The sequence below is a fragment of the Bubalus bubalis genome, chromosome 14 (assembly GCF_019923935.1).
Source record: "Bubalus bubalis isolate 160015118507 breed Murrah chromosome 14, NDDB_SH_1, whole genome shotgun sequence".
Taxonomy (NCBI): domain Eukaryota; kingdom Metazoa; phylum Chordata; class Mammalia; order Artiodactyla; family Bovidae; genus Bubalus; species Bubalus bubalis.
The window spans coordinates 44,284,113-44,309,782 of NC_059170.1; the positions used below are offsets into that span (position 1 = coordinate 44,284,113).

The 25,670-nt window shown below is 44.5% G+C and overlaps 2 protein-coding genes across 4 annotated transcripts in view; one reads left to right on the forward strand and one right to left on the reverse strand.

The window, feature by feature from the left end:
- CFAP61 (cilia and flagella associated protein 61) overlaps positions 1-3,896 on the reverse strand; it is a 250,399-nt gene extending 246,503 nt beyond the window's left edge. For both annotated transcript variants that reach the window (XM_025264163.3, XM_044927988.2), the window contains exon 1: positions 3,799-3,896. The gene's annotated coding sequence lies outside the window, so the exon portion shown is untranslated. The remainder of the gene's footprint in view (positions 1-3,798) is intronic.
- Positions 3,897-3,903: 7 nt separating this feature from the next.
- On the forward strand, positions 3,904-25,606 carry CRNKL1 (crooked neck pre-mRNA splicing factor 1). 2 transcript variants are annotated; one of them, XM_006062821.4, is made up of 14 exons: positions 3,905-4,073; positions 8,862-9,014; positions 9,847-9,938; positions 10,752-10,910; positions 11,606-11,772; positions 16,557-16,735; positions 17,861-18,031; positions 19,653-19,844; positions 20,466-20,525; positions 21,210-21,290; positions 22,012-22,251; positions 23,354-23,455; positions 23,898-24,146; positions 25,046-25,606. In XM_006062821.4, exons 1-14 carry the CDS (start codon positions 4,023-4,025, stop codon positions 25,229-25,231), a joined length of 2,082 nt encoding a protein of 693 aa, XP_006062883.1. In that variant the 5' UTR covers positions 3,905-4,022; the 3' UTR covers positions 25,232-25,606. The 2 variants fall into 2 exon arrangements, with proteins under 2 accessions (XP_025119953.1, XP_006062883.1); XM_025264168.3 differs by lacking the exon at positions 22,012-22,251 and having other exon boundaries at positions 3,904-4,073.
- The last annotated feature ends 64 nt before the right edge of the window (positions 25,607-25,670 follow it).

Here is a 25,670-nt window from a genome sequence, read left to right on the forward strand (position 1 = left end):
CTGCTAAGTCACTTCAGTCATGTCTGACTCTGTGCGACCCCATAGACAGCAGTGTTTTGAATGAAAGAGACAAATATGTGAGCCACATACACAATTTACAAGATTTTTCTACTTTTTGAAGTAATGTTTTTAGTTCAGAAAAAGTAAAATATGATATTGCTTATATGTGGAATCTTAAAAAACGGTACTGCTGCTGCTAAGTCACTTCAGTTGTGTCCGACTCTGTGCGACCCCATAGACGGCAGCCCACCAGGCTCCCCCGTCCCTGGGATTCTCCAGGCAAGAATACTGGAGTGGGTTGCTATTTCCTTCTCCAATGCATGAAAGTGAAAAGTGAAAGTGAAGTTGCTCAGTCGTGTCCGACCCTCAGCGACCCCATGGACTGCAGCCTTCCAGGCTCCTCCATCCATGGGGTTTTCCAGGCAAGAGTACTGGAGTGGGGTGCCATCGCCTTCTCCGAGTTCTACATACATAAATACATAAACAAGAGACTTGGCAGCTGTCAAAAATCTCTTAACCAATGAACTAACAAGCCATGTAAAGACATGGAGAAATCTTAAATTCATATTACTAAGTGAAAGAAGCCAGTCTTAAAAGGCTATACACTGTATCATTCTAATGATATGATATTCTGAAAAAGACTGCTGATAGTCTGAAAAAAAAAAAAAGTAAGTGGCTTCCAGAAGAAAATGGGTAGGGAAGGATGAACAGGTGAAGCAGAGAGGATTTTTAGGGCAGTTAAACTGTTCTTTCCCCTGGAGGAGGGCATGGCAACCCACTCCAGTATTGTTGCCTGGAAAATCCCATGGACAAGGGAGCCCGGCATGCTACGGTCCTTAGGGTCGCAAAGTGTCAGACATGACTGACACAACTTAGCACGAACCGTTCTTTACCATTCTGTAATGATGGATACATGACACTGTATTTTTTATCAAATCCTATACACTGTACAACATCACAAATAAACTCTTACATTGGATGATAATGACGTGTGATGTGACAATGTAGGTTCATGGACTGTAACAAATGCAGTACTCTGGTGGTGGATATTAATCATGGGGCAGCAAGGGGTGGAGGGGGCAGCAGAAATAGAAATTTTTTTCTACCTTTAATTCAATTTTCCTGTGAATCAAAAACTGCTCTAAAAAATCAAGTTTATTTTTAAAATTTCTCTTAAGCATTTGTGTGCACATAATTTTTCTGCTTCTAAAGACAGATTAGGTATTTAGAGAGCACTTTACATAGATTATTTAACTTACATGCAGAGTACATCATGAGAAACGCTGGGCTGGAAGAAGCACAAGCTGGAATCAAGATTGCCGGGAGAAATATCAATAACCTCAGATATGCAGATGATACCGCCCTTATGGCAGAAAGTGAAGAGGAACTAAAAAGCCTCTTGGTGAAAGTGAAAGAGGAGAGTGAAAAAGTTGGCTTAAAGCTCAACATTCAGAAAACGAAGATCATGGCATCCGGTCCCGTCACTTCATGGGAAATAGATGGGGAAACAGTGTCAGACTTTATTTCTGGGGGCTCCAAAATCACTGCAGATGGTGACTGCAGCCGTGAAATTAAAAGACACTTACTCCTTGGAAGAAAAGTTATGACCAACCTAGATAGCATATTGAAAAGCAGAGACATTACTTTGCCAACAAAGGTCTGTCTATTCAAGGCTATGGTTTTTCCAGTGGTCATGTATGGATGTGAGAGTTGGACTGTGAAGAAAGCTGAGCACATAAGAATTGATGCTTTTGAACTGTGGTGTTGGAGAAGACTCTTGAGAATCCCTTGGACTGCAAGGAGATCCAACCAGTCCATTCTGAAGGAGATCAGCCCTGGGATTTCTTTGGAAGGAATGAAATAGTTTAGCTGAAATAGTTTCAGCTAAAGCTGAAACTCCAGTACTTTGGCCACCTCATGGGAAGAGTTGACTCATTGGAAAAGACTCTGATGCTGGGAGGGATTGGGGGAAGGAGGAAAAGGGGACGACAGAGGATGAGATGGCTGGATGGCATCACTGACTTGATGGACATGAGTTTGAGTGAACTCCGGGAGATGGTGATGGACAGGGAGGCCTGTCGTGCTGCGATTCATGGGGTTGCAAAGAGTCAGACATGACTGAGCAACTGAACTGAACTTACATAGATTTTTTCTTTAATCCTGGTGAAATAGATATTATTTATGTCATATGGTTAAGGACTAAAGACTTTGATTGTGTGGATCACAACAGATTGTGGAAAATTCTTAAAGAGATGGGAGTATCAGCCCACTGTACCTGTCTCCTGAGAAACCTGTATGTGGGTCAAGAAGCTTACTGGACATGAAACAACTAACTGGTTCAAAATTGGGAAAGGAGTATGATAACACTGTATATTGTCACTCTGCTTATTTAACTTCTATGCAGAGCATATTATGTGAAATTCTGGGCTGGATGAATCACAAGCTGAAATTAAGATTGTTAGGAGAAATATCAGTACCCTCAGATAAACAAATGATACCACTCTAATGGCAGAAAGTGAAGATGAACTAAAGAGCCTCTTGATGAGGATGAAAGAGGAGAGTGAAAAAGCTGGCTTGAATCTCAACATTAAAAAAACATGGCATCCAGTCCCATCACTTTGTGGCAAATAGAAGGGGAAAACGTGGAGGCAGTGACAGATTTTTTTTTTCCCCTCGGGCTCCAAAATCACTGCAGGATGATAACTGCAGCCATGAAATTAAAAGATTCTTTCTCCTTGAAAGGAAAGCTATGACAAACCTAGACAGTATATTAAAAAGCAGAGATAGCACTTTACCAATAAATGTCTGTATGGTCAAAGCTATGGTTTTCTCCATAGTCATGCACAGATTTGAGAGCGGACCATAGGAAGGTTGAGCACCGGAGAATTTATGCTTTCTAGTTGTGGTGCTGGACAAGCCTCTTGAGAGTCACTTGGACTGCATGGAGATCAAACCAGTCAATCCTAAAGGAAATCAACCCTGAATGTTCATTGGAAGGACTGAAGCTGAAGCCCCAATACTTTGGCCACTAGATGCAAAGAGCCAAGTCAGTGGAAAAGACCTGATGCTGAGAAAGACTGAAGGCAAAAGGAAAAGAGGGTGGCAGAGGGTGAGATGGTTAAATGGAATCACTGACTCAATGGACATAACTTTCAGCAAATTACAGGAGATAGTGGAGGACAGAGAAGCCTGGGGTGCTACAGTCCATGAGGTCGCAAAGAGTGGGACCTGAATTCGCGACTTAATAACAACAAAAGTTAAGCGCACTGGCGCTTTAACTTTAAGAAAATTGACATTAAGACACAATGACAGAAAATTTTAAATATCTGTTTATCTGATACTATTTAAGATTGATATATTGTTTATCTGATATTATAAGGCTGGATTATTTGCTAGTACTCTGATGACTTATTTTCACTTTTTTCTGTGTATCTGGCTTTAAAATTCCTTCAGTTACTTTCAGTTATAAGCCATAGAATTATTTGGTTACACTGTCCAGAAACCAAGGGGCAGTTGACCATTCTGGACTACAAAGCCCAGAACGCACCCCAGCTCAGGGCGGCCGAGCAGCTCAGCAGCTTGCCGCTAGGCATGCCAGGAATGGTAGTTTTCTACCCGACCCCCGGCCTCGAGTGTCCGCACGGGAGCCGGGTTCCTGTCCCCTTGCGGGATACCCCGGCTTCACGGATCCACCCGTCCTCGCACGGTCATCCCAATCCCAGAGGCGACCTGATGATGAGCCCCTGACGCCCCGGATTCTGCCCGCCTTAGGCCGGCAGCCAGCACTCCTCACCTCACCTGCAACTCCAGAGAGTCCCGGGCTCCGATGAGGACGCGCAGCCCGGTTACCACAGAAACGACGTTGACTCCGTCACGCGCGGGAGAGAGGTCAAAAGTCGCTCCAGCCAGTTCCGCTTCCGGTTCCGGGATCCCGCTTGTTGTCAGAAAGTTGCGCGGTGTGGGCGAGCCCTTGGGGAAGGTGTTCTGTGGTCCCGGGCTCGCCCGCTGTCGCCGCTGCAGCCATGGCGGCCTCCACCGCGGCCGGGAAGCAAAGGATCCCCAAAGTGGCCAAGGTGAGCGGCTCGGGGCCTTGTGGGAGGAGGCCGGGGACGGGGTTGGCCCGGCCTCGGTGGTGCCCGGGGCGGGAGGCGTGTGGTCCCGGGAGCTGGTCGTCCCTCCCTGAGTGGGGGCCGCGAGCGGGAAGGGCCAGCCGGGCGTGGGGGGCACCCCCGCGTCCGTGTGGTCGTCGTGTTAGAAGGTGTTTATCTGGGGGAGGTGAGAGGTCCTTCAGCACAGACCCGCTGAACCAGACACTCGCTAGGCGCTTGGCCTCCGGGTAGAGCGGGCTAAGAGCTGCCCTCCGTAAGGGTAGAATTGCAGCCATGCAAAGGCTCCTGAGTCCCAGAGGAATATGCCGTGGCTTCCTGGGCTCGTGTGAAGGGTCTCCAGCGCAAACTTTGCCGAGGAAGTGATGGTTAAGCTGTGCTGAAGGCGGTAATAGGAGTCAACCCCGGGTGAGAGTGGAAGGAGTGAGAAGAGATGACAAGGGCTGTGTTTTGGCTGATCTGACTTTTTCCGTCGGCGGTTAATACTTAGCGAATGCTTAATATGTGACAGCATTTGTCCTAAACGTTTGCACGTACTCTTCCTTCCCGTCTTACTCCAGCTCAGATGACTTTCTAGAGCCTGTCTTTTAGGTACCCGTTTGGATAACTCCGGGAGAGAGTGCATAGAAAGCACTCAACACAGTTTCTGGCACTTAATGTTCATTAGATAGACACCCTCAGCATCCTCATTGCACACATGGCATTAAATACTTAGTATTTCTTATAGTTCAGTTCCATAAGCTTGTATTGGGCTCCACAGGCCCCATAAAAATTTAATGTGAGCCACATAGATAATTTTAAGTTTTCTCATAGCTACAGTAAAAACAAAAAGTCAAAACAGGTGACATGAATTTTAATTATACATTTTATTTAACTAGTGTATCCAAGATAGTGTCATTCCATTATGTCATGAATACAAAAAGTTTGATTGGATAATTTATTCTTTTTTTCCCCCCCATACTAAGTCTTCAAAACCCCTTGTGTGTTTTACACTTGCAGCCCAATTTGGACTCACCAAATGTGATTCAAGGCCGCTGTGTTGGACAGCACAGCTCTAAGACCTCAAGAAGCTTACAGTCTAATGATAGGAACTTACTGAATATATCTTTGACTTGAAATGCCATGAAAAATCAAAGACGGTTATCCACCTGGGGCCAAGGCAGAAATTGAAGGATTCTGTAAATAGAGGTTGAAATGTCAGTTAAGGCATGGCGCACATCTAGATAAGACCTCTGGTTATAGAGTTTTACCTCAGTTCAGTCGCTCAGTCGTGTCTGGCTCTTTGCGACCCCATGAATCGCAGCACGCCAGGCCTCCCTGTCCATCACCAACTCCCGGAGTTCACTCAGACTCACGTCCATCGAGTCAGTGATGCCATCCAGCCATCTCATCCTCTGTCATCCCGTTCTCCTCCTGCCCCCAATCCCTTCCAGCATCAGAGTCTTTTCCAATGAGTCAACTCTTCCCATGAGGTGGCCAGAATACTGGAGTTTCAGCTTTAGCATCATTCCTTCCAAAGAAATCCCGGGGCTGATCTCCTTCAGAATGGACTGGTTGGATCTCCTTGCAGTCCAAGGGATTCTCAAGAGTCTTCTCCAACACCACAGTTCAAAAGCATCAATTCTTCGGCACTCAGCTTTCTTCACAGTCCAACTCTCACATCCATACATGACCACAGGAAAAACCATAGCCTTGACTAGATGAACCTTTGTTGGCAAAGTAATGTCTCTGCTTTTGAAGATGCTATCTAGGTTGGTCATAACGTTCCTTCCAAGGAGTAAGCGTCTTTTAATTTCATGGCTGCAGTCACCATCTGCAGTGATTTTGGAGCCCAAAAAAATAAAGTCTGACATTGTTTCCACTGTTTCCCCATCTATTTCCCATGAAGTGATGGGACCAGATGCCATAATCTTCGTTTTCTGAATGTTGAGCTTTAAGCCAACTTTTTCACTCTCCATTTTCACTTTCATCAAGAGGTTTTTAGTCCTCTTCACTTTCTGGCATAAGGGTGGTGTCATCTGCATATCTGAGGTTATTGATATTTCTCCCGGCAATCTTGATTCCAGCTTGTGCTTCTTCCAGCCCAGCGTTTCTCATGATGTACTCTGCATATTAAGTTAAATAAGCAGGGTGACAATATACAGCCTCGACGTACTCCTTTTCCTATTTGGAACCAGTCTATTGTTCCATGTCCAGTTCTAACTGTTGCTTCCTGACTTGCATATATGTTTCTCAAGAGGCAGGTCAAGTGGTCTGGTATTCCCATCTCTTTCAGAATTTTCCACAGTTTATTGTGATCCACACAGTCAAAGGCTTTGGCATAGTCAGTAAAGCAGAAGTAGATATTTTTCTGGAACTCTCTTGCTTTTTTGATGATGCAGTGGATGTTGGCAATTTGGTCTCTGGTTCCTCTGCCTTTTCTAAAACCAGCTTGAACATCAGGAAGTTCTCGGTTCATGTATTGCTGAAGCCTGGCTTGGAGAATTTTGAGCATTACTTTACTAGCGTGTGAGATGAGTGCAATTGTGTGGTAGTTTGAGCATTCTTTGGCATTGCCTTTCTTTGGGATTGGAATGAAAGCTGACATTTTCCAGTCCTGTGGCCACTGCTGAGTTTTCCAAATTTGCTAGCATATTGAGTGCAGCACGTTCACAGCATCATCTTTCAGGATTTGAAATAGCTCAACTGGAATTCCATCAGCTCCACTAGCTTTGTTCTTAGTGATGCTTTCTAAGGCCCACTTGACTTCACATTCCAGGATGTCTGGCTCTAGGTCAGTGATCACGCCATCGTGATTATCTGGGTCATGAAGATCTTTTTTGTACAATTCTTCTGTGTATTCCTGCCACCTCTTCTTAATATCTTCTGCTTCTGTTAGGTCCATACCATTTCTGTCCTTTATCGAGCCCATCTTTGCATGAAATGTCCCCTTGGCATCTCTAATTTTCTTGAAGAGATCTCGAGTCTTTCCCATTCTGTTGTTTCCCTCTATTTCTTTGCATTGGTCGCTGAGGAAGGCTTTCTTATCTCTTCTTGCTATTCTTTGGAACTCTGCATTCAGATGCTTATATCTTCCCTTTTCTCCTTTGCTTTTCCCTTCTCTTCTTTTCACAGCTATTTGTAAGGCCTCCTCAGACAGCCGTTTTGCTTTTTTGCATTTCTTTTCCATGAGGATGGTCTTGATCCCTGTCTCCTGTACAATGTCATGAACCTCTGTCCATAGTTCATCAGGCACTCTATCTATCAGATCTAGTACCTTAAATCTATTTCTCACTTCCACTGTATAATCATAAGGGATTTGATTTAGGTCATACCTGAATAGTCTAGTGGTTTTCCCTACTTTCTTCAATTTAAGTCTGAATTTGGCTATAAGGAGTTCATGATCTGAGCCACAGTTAGCTCCTGGTCTTGTTTTTGTTGACTTTATAGAGCTTCTTCATCTTTGGCTGCAAAGAATATAATCAATCTGATTTTGGTGTTGGCCATCTGGTGATGTCCATATGTAGAGTCTTCTCTTGTGTTGTTGGAAGAGAGTGTTTGCTACGACCAGTGCGTTCTCTTGGCAAAACTCTATTAGTCTTTGCCCTGCTCCATTCCGTATTCCAAGGCCAAATTTTCCTGTTACTCCAGGTGTTTCTTGACTTCCTACTTTTGCATTCCAGTCCCCTATAATGAAAAGGACATCTTTTTTGGGTGTTAGTTCTAAAAGGTCTTGTAGGTCGTCATAGAACCGTTCAACTTCAGCTTCTTCAGTGTTACTGGTTGGGGCATAGACTTGGATTACTATTGAATGGTTTGCCTTGGAAATGAACAGAGATCATTCTGTCGTTTTTGAGATTGCATCCAAGTACTGCATTTCGGACTCTCTTGTTGACCATGATGGCTACTCCATTTCTTCTAAGGGATTCCTGCCCACAGTAGTAGATATAATCGTCATCTGAGTTAAATTCACCCATTCCAGTCCATTTTAGTTCGCTGATTCCTAGAATGTTGACGTTCACTCTTGCCATCTCTTGTTTGACCACTTCCAATTTGCCTTGATTCATGGACCTGACCTTCCAGGTTCCTATGCAATATTGCTCTTTTCAGCATCAGACCTTGCTTCTATCACCAGTCACATCCACAACTGGGTATTGTGTTTGCTTTGACTCCATCCCTTCATTCTTTCTGGAGTTATTTCTCTACTGATCTCCAGTAACATATTGGGCACCTACTGACCTGGGGAGTTCCTCTTTCAGTATCCTATCATTTTGCCTTTTCATACTGTTCTTGGGGTTCTCAAGGCAAGAATACTGAAGCGGTTTGCTATTCCCTTCTCCAGTGGACCACATTCTGTCAGACCTCTCCACCATGACCCGCCTGTTTTGGGTGGCCCCACGGGCATGGCTTAGTTTCATTGAGTTAGATAAGGCTGTGGTCCTAGTGTGATTAGATCGACTAGTTTTCTGTGATTATGGTTTCAGTTTTACCTAGGCATCCTCAAAATTTATTATACTGTTCTAAAAGAGAAATGTTGTTTTTGCTACCTTTCCTCTTGAGACTTTTATCTATGGCTTTGTGATAAATACCTTGCATGAAATTAAAAAGTTTGTGGGGTTTTTTTTTAGTTTCATAGAGAAATGGGAGCATGTCATGCAAAGGGGGCATCTTGTAATAGTGTTTATAAAGTTCACATTCTAAAAAAAAGTTCATTTGTTTCTTATACTTTGTGTGAAAAGCATCTGCTAAAAATGGAAATGTCTCCTGTGTTAAAAGGTGAAAAACAAAGCCCCAGCTGAAGTTCAGATCACTGCGGAGCAACTGCTAAGAGAAGCTAAGGAGAGAGAACTTGAGCTTCTTCCACCTCCCCCTCAACAGAAGATCACAGATGAAGAAGAGTTAAACGATTACAAACTACGGAAGAGGAAGGTTGGTCTGTGTGGTCTGGTTTAGTCTGTCAATATCATTAAGAATTTATAGGCCAGAATTTGAAAAGTTCCTCACTGATTAGAGAGACTAAACTAAGAAGAGTTTAGTGTTTCTGGCCACCTGCGTAATGTGACTTCTGCTCACCAAGTGGTTGCATTATTGCTAAACTTCATAAAATACACCATGAGTTGTCTGTCTTACGTTAAATCCACCACGGACAGAATTTTTAGTGCTGAATCAAACTCGGGTGGGAGTTTACCAGGCAGAACAACTGACAGCTGAGGCGGGGCGGGAGTAGTGAGATTGCGCCATGTTCTTCTGTCTGTAGCGCCTCCTGTGCTGAGAGGTAACACCTGGGGTAGAGCCGAGAGAGGACCTGGGGATCTGATCCGACCTGCCCCACCCCAGAATGTGGGATTATTATTATTTTTTTTAATCCTGTTGCTCATCCTGTTGTATCTACATATTTAGTTATCCTCAGTAATGTCTGAGACGTTACTGAGAGGACTTAAACAGTCAGAAACGCTTTCTCATTAGTAACACGTGTAGAGTATATTAAAGTACCAGTTGTTACGGGCAATAAGAGAAAATGTCAGCAATTCTACTAATAATTGTTTTTATCTAAAGTTTTCTCTTTGTTTGCCTGTAAGATTTTAAAGAAACACTTGTGACTTTAACCTTCTTCAGTGGGTTTCTTATCTCTCAAGGATTCCCGGATGTAATTTATCTTAAATAAGAGCAAAATGAATAAATTTCTTAGTACAAGGGTTAATAGACAAATGTCATCTTTAGTTACTTTCCCTTTAATTTGACCCTTTTTGCCTTTTGCCAGACTTTCGAAGATAACATAAGAAAAAACAGGACTGTGATTAGTAACTGGATAAAATATGCACAATGGGAAGAGAGTCTAAAGGAGATTCAGAGGTAAAGTCACTGAGCATGTAACTCTGTAAATAGAAATTCTTAAGTTACCAGATACAAAAACATATAAGTTAAAGCACGTGTAAAACTGTGTGCCTCTGATAATAATAAAATAAAAATTTTTAGAGTTTGTTCCTTGGGACCCTAGGCTTCCTTTGAGGGGCCTCAGGAGTGCTATGGTGGGCTGGTCCGAGGGAGGAACAGTGGAGGAGGCTCTCCAGGTGATTCTCATCACCAGCACACACTCTGCAGCCAGAGAAATGCAGTTCTATCCATTTTCTCCATATTGGGAAATTTGATTTTTATTTTTATTTTTTTTAAGAATTATTGTTCCACTCAAAACCAGTGGCCAACAAAATGAAATCATGACCTGACCCTTCCTCTTGTCCCACCTTCCTGTGTTCTCCCAGTATGCCCCCTGCCCTGGCCAGGCCCAGAACCCACCGTGTCTCCTCATCCCTGAGGAGTGGCAGGGACCCCCGCCTCCCCCGGCCCCCTGCCACTCACCTCAGTCTTGGGAACTTTTCCCAAGTTCTCACCTACCGCTTAGCTAACTCTTCCACTTGACATTTTTCTTTCTTTCCCCTCTGCTTCCTTGTGCAGACCTTCACTGTAACGTCACATTGCATTGCAGTTACATGCATGTCAGTCTTTCTCTAAAACTTATAAGGCTCCTGAGAACATGGTATCTTGTCACCTTTTTATGCCCAGAATCTCGCTCACAGTAAACACCTGACAGAATAGCGAGCCATGGAGGTGGTTGCTGGGTGTGTTGCATGTGCTGTAACTGATACCCTCCAAATCTGGCTTCTCAAGGGCTCGATCCATATACGAACGTGCCTTGGATGTGGACTACCGAAATATTACACTATGGCTGAAATATGCCGAGATGGAAATGAAGAATCGCCAGGTCAACCACGCCCGGAATATCTGGGACCGAGCCATAACGACTCTGCCTCGAGTCAACCAGTTCTGGTAAGTTCCTGATCTAATGAAATGGCTTTTTGTAGACTAAATTTCCACATTTTTGTGTGTGCATGTGTTTATTTTATATTCGTTTATTTATTTGGCTGCGTCAGCTCTTGGTTGCAGTATGTGGGGTCTTCATTATGATGTGTGGGCTATTCTCTAGTTGTGGTTCACGGGCTCCAGAGCGCACAGGCTCAGTAGTTGTGGCCTATGGGCTTAGCTGCCCAAGCAGGGATCAAACCCGTGTCTCCTACATTGGAAGGTGTTCTTAACCAATGGACCATAAGGGAATCCCTGTGTAATTATTTTATTTATAGTTGTAATCATATGTATTAAATCTTGCATCCTACTTTTTCTTTAAACATGCACTCATTACTGTTTAATGTCCTTTAGTCTATTAAGTCATAATCCCAATGTATAATTGCTGTGTAATCAAAACTGAAATTTTGATTACAATCTTTTATACAAAAGAATCTTTTTGTTGAACTAAGCAACATTTGAGGAGAAAAATCCTTTTTTTCCAATGTCTGATCCTTTTCAGATTTCTATTTTAATAGGAAAACATGTTTGACTTCACCTTTTGGGAAGATAAAGCCCTGACTCTCATGTGTTAACAAAGTTAGAGCCAGAGATCGCCAAAGACTGTTTTTTTCCGAAGTCATTTTGACCGTGACCAATAAGTTCAGATGGTTCTATTGAAGGTACAAGTACACGTACATGGAGGAGATGCTCGGGAACATCGCTGGTGCCAGGCAGGTGTTCGAGCGCTGGATGGAGTGGCGGCCGGAGGAGCAGGCCTGGCATTCGTACATCAACTTCGAGCTGAGATACAAGGAGGTGGACCGGGCCCGCACCATCTATGAGCGCTATATCCTTCGGACGGGTCTGCCTGCTGCACTGCCAGGGGGCTGTGGTCTGGCTGGGCCACGTAGTCACTGATGTTGGCCCAGAAGTCAACTTCTGCTTCATAAGTTGCGTTTATATTTTCTAGGGACATAGTTGTTCAGAACAAAAGTTTGTGGTCTGGATAATTGTGTCTTTTCCAGGGAGACTTGGGTTAGTTTATACTTGGCATTAACACTGGTTCCTTGTGGAAGTTAATACCGTAAGGCCCTGTTTGCTCTGGGGTGTATGTTGGTCATGGGCACCGGTGCTGGAGTTGGTCCAGAGGTTTACTGTTTACTAGCCATGTGATCTCAATGCGTCAGATCACTCCTTGGAGCCTAGGTGTCCTCATCTTTATTTTGTCAATTATTTACTTATTTATTTTTGGCTATGCAGGCTTTTCTCTCATTGTAGCGGGTGGGGGCTACTCTAGTTGAGATGTGCAGGCTTCTCTCATTGCAGAGCACCAGCTCTAGGCACGCAGGCCTCAATAGGTGCGGCTCCTGGGCTCTAGAGCACAAGCTCGGCAGTCGTGCCACACGGCCTTAGTTGCTCCATGGTGTGTGGGATCTTTCTGGACCAGGGATCGAACCAGTGTCTGCTGTGTTGGCAGGCAGATTCCTTACCACTGAGCCACCAGGGAAGCTCCCTCATCTTTAGAAGGGAGGTAAAAGTCCCTGCTGTGGGCTGATTGTGAGGAGGAAGGAGATGGTGACGGGAAAGCACCCTCAGCAGTGCTTGACTTGTGTTTCACTGTTCTTGTGCTGGTTTATCTCCTACTTGCTAGCGTTTATTCATAAATCCACAATCAGTATTTGTGGCACTTTGGCCGTCGTTTGCAGACAAGCCCCAGAGTGATGAAAAATTTGCATCACCCGAGGCACTTGGTCCCAGTGGAGGACAAACAAAACGGCCGTCTGCCTTCCTGTCTCTGCTCTCCTGCAGGGTTGACCGGGGCAGGGAGCGGGAGGGGCAGTGCAGGGGAGGGAGACGCCCGGCTCTGGGCCAGCTGAACAGGACAGAATTCCTTCTCTGGCACTGGTTAGTGGGCAGCTTTAGGCATGTCACTTAACACTTCTGAGACTTGTTTTTTCTTTTCTAAAATAAAAGAATTTGCCAATGATAGTTATTTTTAGGATTGAAAATCACAGTCTATGTGAGATATTTGTGTGTATTCATGTATAGATATAGTATATATATGTGTGTGTATCACGCGTACATATTTCCTCTGGGAGTAGCGATTTGGTATTCTCCCAGCAGAGTGACTTCATAGAGCATAAGTACCGTGAGATACAAGACTCAACTTTATTATGTAATTTTAGCATCTTAACTGTGACTATTCATTTTGGTATCACTAGTTTAACCAAAGCATGTATCGCACCTGCTCTGTGCCATGCATTATTCTAAGCGCCTTACAGATACTGTTTAAATCCCTGTGACAGCCCTCGATTCAGGAGCTGCTTCCTTCTGCAGATGAGGAATCTGAGGCAGGATAGCACCTTTCAGGTGCTGGTGAGGCTGGGATTTGAGCCAGTCAGCTTCAGAGCTGGTGCTCTTTAATCATTGCCCTAATGGAACATGTTCAGTTCATTCGCCAGTCGTGTCCGACTCTTTGCGACCCCATGGACTGCGTACTCTTTAATCATTGCCCTATTGGAATGTGTTACTACTTTGAAATTTAATTGATTTCTTCAAGGAAAGTAGATGAAAAACACATCCTATGAAGAAATAAAATTGTAATCAAAAATGTCTCTGTTGGCTCTGATTAGTTTTCTTTTCGTGACATGTTTTTTCTTTCTTTCTTCCTTTTTTTTTTTTTTTTTTTTGGTTTTCTGGCCATGCCACACACCTGGTAGGATATTTGTTCTCCCAACCAGGGACTGAATCTGGGCCATGGTAGTGAAAGCACTGAGTCCTAACCACTGGACCACCAGGAACTTCTTTTTTTCCCTTAAATCTTTATTGGAGTACAGTTGATTTACAATGTTGTGTTGTATAGCAAACTAAATCAGTTTTATATATATATGTATGTATATATGTATATGCATTATTTTTCAGAATCTTTTCCAATATAATTTACCACGGAAGTGTTTCCTGTGCTGTACAGTAGGTCCCTGTTATCTATCTTATATACAGCAGTGTGTGTGTGTGTTAGTCACTCAGTTGTGTCCGACTCTTTGCGGCCCCATGGACTGTAGTCCACCAGGCTCCTCTGTCCCTGACATTCTCCAGGCAAGAGCACTGGAGTGGATTGCCATTCCCTCCTCCAGGGGATCTTCCTGACCCAGGGATCGGACCCAGGTGTCCTGCAGTGCAGGTGGCTGCTTTACTGCCTGGGCCACCAGGGAAGCCCAGTAGTGCATATATGTTAATTCCTGTTTCCCAGTCCATCACCCCCCCTCCACGTTTCCCCTTCCGCAACCATAAATTTGATTTTGGGATCTGTGAGTCTGTTTCTCTCTGCCGAACAGTTCATTTGTGTCATTTTTGTTGTTGTTGTTAAATTTCACCTATAAGTGATAAATGGTATTTGTCTTTCTCTGACTTACTTCAGTTAGTATGACTAACTTCATTTCTTCTTTGGAGAAAAGTCTACTTAGATCTTTTGTCCATTTTTTGATTGGGTGGTTTGTTTTTTTGATATTCTAGGTTTATTCATGTTGATGCAAATGACATTATTTTGTTCATTCTTATGGCTGAGTAATATTCCATTGTATGTATGCACCACATCATCTTTATCCATTCTTCTGTTGATGGACATTTAGGTTGCTTCCATGTCTTGGCTATTGTAAATAATGCTGCAAATTAAAATAGTGAACATTCGGGTGCATATGTCTTTTTGAATTAGGGTTTTCTCCAGATATATGCCTAGGAGTTGGATTGCTGGATCGTATGGTAATTCTGTTTCTAGTTTTTTAAAGAACTTCTATACTGTTCTCCATAATTATATTCAAATATACCAAATTATATTCCCATCAACAGAATAGGAGGGTTCTCTTTTCTCCATGTCTGCTCCAACATTTATTATTCACAGATTTTTTGATGATGGCCATTCTGACCAGTGTGAGGTGGTATTTATAGTTTTGATGTGCATTTCTCTAATAATTAGTTATGCTGAGCATCTTTTCCTATGATTTTTCCCCATCTGTCTGTCTTTGGAGAAATGTCTATTTAGATCTTCTGTCCATTTTTTGATTTTTTTTTTTTTTAATAGAGAGCTGCATGAACTGTTGGTGTAGTTTGGAAATTAACCCTTTGTTGGTTGCTTTATTTGCAAGTATTTTCTCCCATTCTATGGGTTGTCTTTGCATTTTCTTAATGGTTTCCTTTGATGTGCAAAAGCTGTTATGTTTAATTAAGTCCTGTTTGTTTGTTTTTTGTTTTTATTTTTGTTACTCCAAGAGGGGGATTCAAAAAGATACTGCTGTGATTTATGTCAGAGAGTGTTCTGTTTTCTTCTAAGAGTATCTGGCCTCACATTTAGGTCTTTAGTAATCTATTTTGAGTTTATTTTTGTGTATGGTATTAGGTAGTATTCTAATTTCATTCTTTCACATGTAGCTGTCCAGTTTTCCCAGCACCGCTTATTGAAGAGACTCTTTTCTCCATTGCCTATTCTTGCATCGTCATAGGTCAGTGTGTGGGTTTGTACCTGGGCTTTCTGTCCTGTTCCATTGATCTGTATTTCTGTTTTTGTGCCAGTACCATACTGTTTTGATGACTGTAGCTTTGTAGTATAGTCTGAAGTCAGGGAGCCTAATTCCTCCAGCTCTGTTTTTGATTCTCAAGATTTCCCTGGCTACTTGGGGTCTTCTGTGTTTCCATACAAATTAAAAATTTTTTTCTCTCAGTTCTGTGGAAAATGCCATTGATAGGGATTGCATTAAATCTGTAGATTGCCTTGGGCAGTATTGTAATTTTTGACACTATTGATTCTTCAGCCGACGAACATGGTATGTGTTTCCATCTGTTTATGTCATCTTTGATTTTGTTAACCAGCTGATCGCTCCAGCTGTAAGGGGGCTTCCCCAGGTGCGGGAATCTCTCCTCTCCTTCTCCTCTCCTCCAGTCCCCCACCACGGGTGCAGGTCCTGTCCCGTTCACTGTTCGCTATTGTTTTTCTTTCTTTCATCCTGCCTGGATACGTGGGCATCTTCTTGTTCTTTCAGGTGTCTGAGGTCCTCTGCTGGTGTTCAGCAGGTGCTCCGTGAGAACTGTTCCCTGTGTAGCTGTACTCTTGGTGTACTTGTAGGGAGAGGTGAGCACCACATCCTCCTCTGCCATCCAGAGTCCTCTCAGGAGTTTTTTCCTTAATCAGTAATTCAGATACTGTTACTAAGCAGATACCACAACAGGTGCCATTTGTTGAGCACATTCTTTTGACCTGAAATTGCAAAGACTTTTCTACACATTTTTTCTAATTTATAGTTGACAATCATTAAATGAGGTTGGTTGTTACTATTTTCTTACCATTTATAGATGATAAACTGAGGCTTAGATAAGGTAAGAACTTGCCCAGATCACATGGCTAGTCACGGGGTTCAGCTTTTCATGACTCCAAACTCCTCTTTGTACTACTCCTAAAATATGAAGAAGCACTGGAGGAGGCCAGAGAAACAAGACACTGCCCCCTGGGGAGTCACAGGCTAGTGTGTCTCCAGTCACCCCCATAGCCATAGTGGGTGTTCTTGAGGTTCTGGGTTTGGGCTTGGGTTTTTGTTCTCTAAGCCACATTGTGCTGCCTGGTTTTTCCTTCATTCCACTCACTTGTTCTCGTGCACCCTGATGTGAAGAACTGGATTAAGTATGCCCGCTTTGAAGAAAAGCACGGTTACTTTGCCCACGCCCGGAAAGTGTATGAGAGGGCTGTTGAATTCTTCGGGGACGAACATATGGACGAGCACCTTTATGTTGCCTTTGCCAAATTTGAGGAAAATCAGAAAGAAGTAGGTAAACTTAAAGGAAATCGATTATGTTGCAAAAGAGCTTAGAAAGGATGACTTTTTGTGCACGTTGAGTTCATTTACAGTTTCTTATCCGTGGAGAAAATAATTTCAAAATACGAAAACATGATTTCTCAAGGAAAAAGTGCACGTCACTAACCTGCAGGTTGGGAGTGGTTATAGATTGTATTACAGCGGTCTTGATTTTGTGTGCTCTACTTGAAAACAGATCTTTAAATCTAGAATGAGAATATTATCTATAAACTAAGAGTCATTTGATACTCTGATTAAAAGGCTTCTCAAGTAATGAGCCTGGGAAACAAAAGGCCTAGAGCCTTCAGTACTGAGAACAGAATTTGAAATGAAAACAATGATGGCCTCACAAATAAGTCAGTTGTGTGCTCCCGTAGTATATGTAGAAAACAGTCCCTTCACATAGTTCAGATAATCCGGGATGGGGAGGGCCGTGTGCTGGGGTCTGAGTGTGGGGTCTTGCACAGGTCCCAGGGGTGAGTTCAGGTTCTGTCCTCAGGCTGGTGGGAGGTGTGGAGGGTCTTAAGCAGGAAGTGGTCAGATATCATCTGTGTGCCGTGTGGTGAGCCTGTGGCTGCTTCAAGCGCAGTGTATGGGGGGAGAGCGGCAGAAGTAGGATGGGGGCTTTTCACATGGTCCATAGAGAGATGAAGGTGGGTCGGCAGGGACCTGGGGAGAAGGGGAGGGCTGAGTTGAGGAGGTAGAAGGGGCGGACTGTGGAAGCAGGGAGTGTGGGGGTGCAGGGGAGAGAGGAGTCGGGGTGGGGGGCAGGGGGAGGGCCCTGGCTGAGCAGGTGCGTGATCAAGACTGGAATGAGGAGTCTGACAACGACCCAGCTGGGCGGGACTCAGGTGAGTCCAAGATGCAAGGACAATGTCCAGCTGGCAGGTTAGGTAGACTTAAATGTGGGGCTCAGAGTGTCTCCATCCTGACAAAAGTACCTCAACAAAAGGGAGAGGGAAAACCGTACTTTGGACGCTTTCAGGCCTCACAATCTAACTTACAGGTCATGTTTTATGTCAGAGTTGCTTCCCGTGTTGTGGCTAGAACAAGAGTGCTGTGTTCTGGAAGAGTAACCATCCTGTCTGCTTTCAGTTTGAGAGGGTGCGAGTGATCTACAAGTATGCCCTGGATAGAATTTCGAAGCAGGAGGCCCAGGAACTCTTTAAAAATTATACCATCTTTGAGAAGAAGTTTGGTGACAGGCGGGGCATCGAAGACATCATCGTGAGCAAGCGGAGGTTCCAGTACGAGGAGGAGGTGAAGGTGAGTGTCACAGGGCGGCACCGACGGGCCTGCCAGCCAGGCCTCTCCCCACCCTGTGTCTGCAGTAAACCGGAAGTCACTCCAAGGGGAGGCAAACGGGACAGGTGGGAAAGGCAAGCAGACAGCACTTGGACTTGCTCTGCCACGCGAGTGTTAGAAGTCACAGTGTTGGCTGCTAACTGGACACAAAGAACTTGAGCAAAGGAAATTTGGAACCTGTTTGAGCTCATTATTTAAAGAAGATGGAAGAGTCAGAGATTGACCTAAAAGAACCATATTTATACATTACCCTTTAGTTCAGCTGCCTGAGCAAGACTATTGTAGTTACAATTCCATCCTCATCTCTCTCTGTAACATACTGTTTTGAGTTGAATTCAAAGGTAGTAGTGTTTGCCTTTATTGCTCTGCTATGTATTTTAAAATATTTCTGCCTGGTCAAATTAATTAAGATATCTCCAAACAAAGGACCAAGTGGTGGTAGATGAGGTCAGCAAAATATGTTCAAGATATATTATTATTAAATGAGAAGGCAGGTTCTGCAGTTGTGCGAGTGGTACAATCCCATTATAATATTAAATCTAGACATAGAGTCACATACATAAACAGACACTTAGGAGAACAGGTGTCTGTTTTCATGGCTGTAGATACTGGGAGCTTTGCAGAAGCAGTAGGAAGCTGGGGGAGAAGGCTTGGAAAGTGGGCAGGAATCGGGCCAGTTGCAGAGAGTCCTGAAGAAGAAGGTGGGACAGTCACATTTCAGTCCAGCTGGGAATGATCAACCCACCAATGGAAAGCACTTCCACAAGCCAGTTCCCGCTGTCCTTCATTTCTGTCACCCACCCGCGTGACCCAGACCCTCAGAGAGGGGTCCTTACGTTGCCAAGTGCAGTGGCTTCCAGGGGCCAGGAACGCGGGCCCCTGCCTCCCTTCACTTCTGTGGAGGAGAGGTGTGCAGGGCATCGCCCAGCACAGAGCTGTGTGTAATTTGACCAGCAAACTACCAATTGCTGCTTCATTTAAAACAAAAACAGAAAACCAATTGTTAATTAATTTTTATGCATTTGCCTCTAAGTCATTTTTCCATTTATACCTTCTTTTAAAAAACTTAAAAATTGTGTGTTAAGTCACTTCAGTTGTGTCCAACTCTGTGACCCCATAGCCTGCCAGGCTTCTCTGTCCATGGGATTCTCCAGGCAAGAGTACTGGAGTGGATTTCCATGCCCTCCTCCAGGGGATCTTCCCAACCCAGGGTTTGAACCCATGTCCCGAATTGGCAGGGAGGTTCTTTACCACTTATGTCCTGCATTGGCAGGAGGTTCTTTACCATTAGCGCCACCTTGGAAATCCAACTTAAAAACTGGGATGCTCCCCCCAAAAAAAGGCTGTTGTAGGTGAAAGGAGCTTTGCTGGGGAACCCCTAGGTAACATTCTGTCTTCTCTCTCCTTTTCCCTTTCTATTTATAAAATCTTAAGAATGGTATTTTTCAATGAAATAGTGTAAAGTCTAGAAAAAAGGCTGCTGGCGTATAGGAAGTCAGTCTGGTGCCTTCCGTCAGCTTGCCTAGTCCAGCAGGTGCAGCTCTGGGTTTGGTTTCTGTTTAATCCAGCCTGGTGTTTCCAGGCTAACCCGCACAACTACGACGCGTGGTTCGATTACCTGCGCTTGGTGGAGAGCGATGCGGAGGCCGAGACGGTGCGGGAAGTGTATGAGCGCGCCATCGCCAACGTGCCGCCCGTGCAGGAGAAGAGGCACTGGAAGCGCTACATCTACTTGTGGATCAACTATGCCCTCTATGAGGAGCTGGAGGCCAAGGTGCAGAGTGGGTCCTGGCCACGGGGGGCTGCTCCCCTGGGCAGCTGGCTGGCGCGGGTGGGAACTGATACCACGGAGCCTTGACCACGCAGGAATTTTGCTGTACATTCTTACAGGCCTTCTTGCAGCCATTTACATTCTTTCTGCCACGTTTTAAACTCTGTATACCTGTTGTGGGCACGGGCGAGGTGGTTTTTAGTTTTGATTTTTTTTTTTTTTTTGCACCTTGAGGCACTTGAAAGAATAGCTTCATTATTTATAGTTGCCAGGGTTTTCTCATAACTCGGGGTCACAGCTGGATTGCACATTCTTGCTCTTAAGTAGAATTTTCAGAAATTGGTTGTAAGTTAATAGGAAAAGATGAATCCTGTTGGTTGAAGACTGCAGAACATCTTTGTTCCTGCTGTCACACACCCCACTGAGAAGCTCTCACTTGGTGGCTCAGTGCTGTGGGCAGGTCTTTGACCAAAGCTTGATGCCCAAAGTTAGTTCGCTTTTGATCATAAATAGAATAACAGCTTGTGGAAACATATTCAGTGTTAGGGGTATACATTTTTGTTAGTAATGGTAAAATTAGTATTGGACATGAATATTTTGTGCAAATATCTTACCCTAATGTAGGATCCCGAGAGGACAAGACAGGTTTACCAAGCCTCTTTGGAACTCATTCCTCATAAAAAGGTATGTTTGCTGTAAGCATTCTGTTCTAAACACATGAAAATCCTGTGTCAGTTACTTGTGAAATAATCCCGAGGAATCGTATTTGTTGATGAGCTCTTTCCCTATGCTAGGCACCCTAGGAAAACATAAATAAGAACTAGGTATGCTCTTTGCCTCTGAAAACAGCTTCCAGTGTAGTTGAATGGACAGCCTTTAAGTGACCAATGACTGGTAGAGATAATGGAGAAATTCCGAGAGAATCATAATGGGAACAGACTGAGCAGAGTGCACGCAGCTTGCACAGGGACAGCCAGCAGGCTGCTGGCACCTGCGTGGATGTCCATAGGCACAGGAACACGGGTGTTCTGGGAGCAGTTGACATGTGGTCTCTGCCTACTGTGGGCAGTTGGCTTTATTTCCTGACACCAGAGATAGCGAGCGATGTTGACCAAATTACTTTCTGGAACAGAGGGGCGTGTTCTGCCTGCTAACCACACACCCACAAAGCTGCCCCTCAGTGGGGGCCGGAGAGCCCTGCATCACAGTGAAGTGTCCAGATTACTCTTGGTGATTTCTGTCAGATATTGTTAGCTTAGCTTATAAACGAAAAAATACATCTGCCCTAGCTGTGAAGCTTTAGGGAAATTCACCTGTGGCCTTGTGTTAATTTAAGTTTAAGTGAATTTTTGTGCTTTTGTTTTCTAGTTCACATTTGCCAAAATGTGGTTACTATATGCACAGTTTGAAATAAGACAGAAAAATTTACCATTTGCCAGAAGAGCTTTGGTGAGTACATAAAGGATCATGATGCATCATTAAGTCCTTTGAGAAGGAAATTTACATCTTAGTGTTTACAGGTTGTCCAGTCCCCCACTAAGAAGGCAGGAGAAATACTGTGCCTTTATAACCTGAGACACGTTTTCAAAAGCTGGGCCTTAGAGGGAAGATTGGGCAATAATGCTTAAATTATTCTATTGTCAACAATGGACAGTTACAGCTACCTGTTAACCAGATCTTTCCTGTGGCTAGAGAGATTTGATCTTAAATTGTTAGTAGTCTGATCCTCTGCAAGATTTTTGGTATGTTAAATGCACCTCCGTCTTGACAAGTATTCTAAAGTTTCTCAATAGGATCAGATGCAGCTGTCCTTCTGATAAGCCCCTGGCTGTGGGCAGCAGGGTTCGCTCATTGATAACCCCTTTATCATGGGAAGTGTTCTCCTCTGACATCTGGATTCCATAAGAGATCCTGAGAATCTAGGTGAGATTCAAAATAGTTTTCCAAACACTTCAGCAACCCCGCCTCTTACTGAACAGGCCCAGTTGACGGCTGAGTGAGCTGGAGGGTTTCTTTGGGCCTCTGTCAGGAGCCAGTAGAGGGAATGGGTGGTTCACCGGATCGATGCACCAAGGCTCTTGCTCAGTGGAGTAATGGCTTCTCAGCCAGGTCAAGGATGTCTGCACAAGTCAGACCCACTCAGGCATCACCTCGGTGTCTTCTTTTCCAGGGAACGTCCATAGGCAAATGTCCAAAGAACAAATTATTTAAAGGTTACATAGAACTGGAGCTACAGCTTCGAGAATTTGACAGATGCCGGAAGCTTTATGAAAAGTTCCTGGAATTTGGGCCAGAAAACTGTACCTCTTGGATTAAATTTGCAGAATTAGAGACAATCCTTGGCGATATTGAGCGAGCCCGGGCGATCTACGAGTTAGCCATTAGTCAGCCACGCTTGGACATGCCAGAGGTGAGGCGCTTGCGTTGACTGTGGCTTTATTTCAGACACTGGCCCAGCTTTACCTTAGATAACCATCTAAGTGTGTGTGCCTTTTGGAGCATAGAGACAATATTACCTGTAGTCTTTCACTAAGATCAGGACTTCTGTTTTAGAGACAGAAAGGCGGGGGGAGAAGCCCTCTCTAGCGGGTAGCTCAGCCCTGTCCCAGTGACACCAGGATGAATTGGAATTTTACAGGTGGGCTCTTCCTGCCTTTCTGTAACAGAAGGTAAAGGGGGTGGCCAGGGCAGTGCAGTCTAGGCCATGTGAAGTACAGGGGAGGGGTTCTTCTGGCACAGATTTGCCTGGATTAGGCCCTCACCAAATCAGGATGTTCCTGGAGGCACAAGTGCCCTGGCCTGGCCAGCTATGGGGTAAGCTCGAGCCTCCAGGTGGCGCCAAACTGCAGGCTGGACAACGTGAACCTCTCAGGAACCTCCAGGCTTGCGCAGGTGTTCTGTGAATCTTGCTCTGGGGTGACTGCACTCAGTGGTTTACCAGGCCCCACTGACTGCACTGGGCAGGGCTTTCTCAGTCACTGGTCCCATGAGTTGGCCTCAGCTTTTCCACAGACTGCAGTCTCAGGTGACCAGGCTACATCTTTCTTGTCCTTGTGCCCTGACAGGCTGTACCGAGCGAGTGGGCAGCTGGTCCCTGGATGCTTGTTGAGTTGAATTCAGACGCATCAGGGAACTTACAGTGATGGCAAAAACAGTGTACGCTGACTGACCGAGGCCTGTTTTCTCCACACAGTTTTCTCGTATGTGGCAGGCTTATGATAGTGCTGGGTGGTTTGTTAAGTTTCTCTGCTCTTCTTGTTAAGTCCAGCATTTGGGAAATTTCAAAAGAGAATCTGAAAATAGACAAGGTCTTTTTTCTCATTATGTAGACTCTTAGCCAAATCTTGGCCAGCTCGTAAATACTAGCATTAGTCGTCATATCCACTGTGTGTTCCTTAGAAAGTTCTAGGTTCCTGGATGTTCTAGGTTGAGATGCTAGTTAGGTTGTGCTTCAAACAAGAGCATGTTGCTTTTTAAATGTCAAGACTGACCTATGAATTTGTCTTTCTCAGGTGCTTTGGAAATCATATATTGATTTTGAAATTGAGCAGGAAGAAACTGAGAGAACACGAAATCTTTACCGAAGATTGCTTCAGCGGACACAGCACGTCAAGGTATTCTGTGATTTGTGGGCTACCTCTGATTTTGCTCGAATCAACAGTCTGGAAGAAATAGTGTGTGTGTGTGTGTGTTTTTAATATATTTTAAGTGGCTTCCTTTTACAGAGAGCTTGTGAGCCTCAAGACTTTGGAATGTTAAGCTTATACCAGGCCAATATTTATATTGCATGTGTGAGCAACTTGGATATTGTAGGTTGAATAAAAATTAAAACTTTTTTCAGGATATTAAGATTATTTCAGACACCTAATTAGATATAAAAGCAGACTTCTTCACCATTACTGTATAGAAGCAGCTAGTCAATAGGTTACATTCTTTAGAATACTCGAGATGAATACAGTAGATATGTTCAGATGTTGTCAACAAGAAATTAGCTTATTACATTATTGTTTCCTGGGTGACATGGTTAATTTGGTTTGGTAATAATTTCTTTCTAAGGTATGGATCAGTTTTGCACAGTTTGAGTTGTCTTCAGGGAAAGAAGGAAGTTTGGCCAAGTGCAGACAAATTTATGAAGAGGCTAACAAAACCATGCGAAACTGTGAGGAAAAGGAAGAGAGGCTCATGCTGCTGGAGTCGTGGCGAAGCTTTGAGGATGAATTTGGAACAGCGTCAGATAAGGAGAGAGTGGACAAGCTCATGCCCGAGAAAGTCAAGAAAAGGAGAAAGGTCCAGGCTGACGACGGGGTAAGGACTGAGCCTGTGCTGGTCCTCCATGCCAGCCGAGCAGAAGCGCCCCAGACTTTGAAATGTGTATGCAGTGCATGGCACGTGTACAGCCTGAGGACGGGGGCAGCAGCTGGGGAAGGAGTCGGTCACAGTCTGGCTGCTGTGGGAACACGGCAGGGTGTGCGGTCCACCCAGGGTGGAGCCCCAAGGAGGGCTGGCAGAGGGTCTTCCTGGCACTGCTGGTTCTGGGAAGTGTCTGAAGTGTGTTGTTTCTGGAGCATTAGACAGGAGGTGGAGGGCAGTGTAGCTCTGCCTCTAGGTGGGAACTAATGCAGGGGAGGCTCCGTGAGCCATAGGAAAGCCCCCAGAGCTCTGACGCAGTTGGTGTCTCCTGTGGGCGGATTGCGGGGGCTTGGTTGGAGAGGGTCTCTTGGGAGGCTGTTGTATCAGAGAAGTGGTGCTGGAATCTGGGACAGCGCACCCATGGGGAGTGCAGCCAGTGGCCGACGGGACGTGGGAGGGGCAGGCAGGGAGCCAGGAGTCCCAGGTCTGTGGCTTCACTGCGAGGTGAAAGTCAAGTAAATCTTTAGAAGTTCAAAATCTCACACACAGGACTGCAAGGTGGGGTGGAGGACACTGCGTATCTTCTGGTTGACTGTGGAGCACTTTTCCCACCACGCTGTTGCTTTCAGTGAGCAGCAGCTGCAACGCCCCCCCATCCAGCAGTACACAGTCACTCCCGGTCTAGGGCCTGCCCTTGAAAGTAGAATTTTCAAAGTAGGCCTTGATGTTGTTTTGCACAATAACAGTAAGTTGAATACGAACCCTGGGCTCCACAGTGACGGTTCTCTGCTGTAACTGGAAAATGCATTTCAGCCACAGGTTAGCTTATCTTCTGTTTTTCTTTGTCCCTGTAGTCAGATGCAGGGTGGGAAGAATACTATGATTACATCTTTCCAGAAGATGCAGCCAACCAACCCAACCTCAAGCTCCTGGCCATGGCCAAACTGTGGAAGAAGCAGCAGCAGGAGAAGGAGGCTGGAGAGCAGGACCCAGACGCAGACACTGCCGAGCGGGAAGCTGGGCCCTCCTGTTCGTATTGACAGATGTTATATTATTTTTATAAATGTATAGTTTGGAATTCTTGCAGCTCCTGTTAAGTTTTTGGGTATTCCACCAGTGATGAACTGATGGGGATCTTTTGACAACTACTTTTGAATTATTTTTAAAATGCTCTTGGGTTAGTTGGGGGTGGGGTTTGTAAGTAAAGGAATTTTTCTTTAGCTGCTGGGTTTTCTTTATCTGAGTCTAAAACATTTTGTGCCTCCATCATTCATTAGGAAATCAAATTCATCTGTTTTAGATGGAACTGCAGAATTTTGAAAGTCTTTTATAAAAGTTCTCAATTACATTCCATAGTAACTTTTAAGTTTTCTCATGGTTGTCTTCATAAAGATATTTTATGCATTCATCTGAAACCTGTAACTTATTCACGTCTCGAGTCACTGACTTGAGTTCCATCCCCAGCTCTGTCACTTAGTG

What these genes read in the sequence shown, in the direction of transcription:
- CRNKL1 (XM_006062821.4), top strand. Translation starts at nt 4,023, where the DNA reads ATGGCGGCCTCCACCGCGGCCGGGAAGCAAAGGATCCCCAAAGTGGCC. An exon ending in CCGCACCATCTATGAGCGCT is followed by an intron (nt 11,773 to 16,556) that starts ATATCCTTCGGA and finishes CATTCCACTCAC; the next exon opens with TTGTTCTCGTGCACCCTGAT. An exon ending in TTGAGGAAAATCAGAAAGAA is followed by an intron (nt 16,736 to 17,860) that starts GTAGGTAAACTT and finishes GTCTGCTTTCAG; the next exon opens with TTTGAGAGGGTGCGAGTGAT.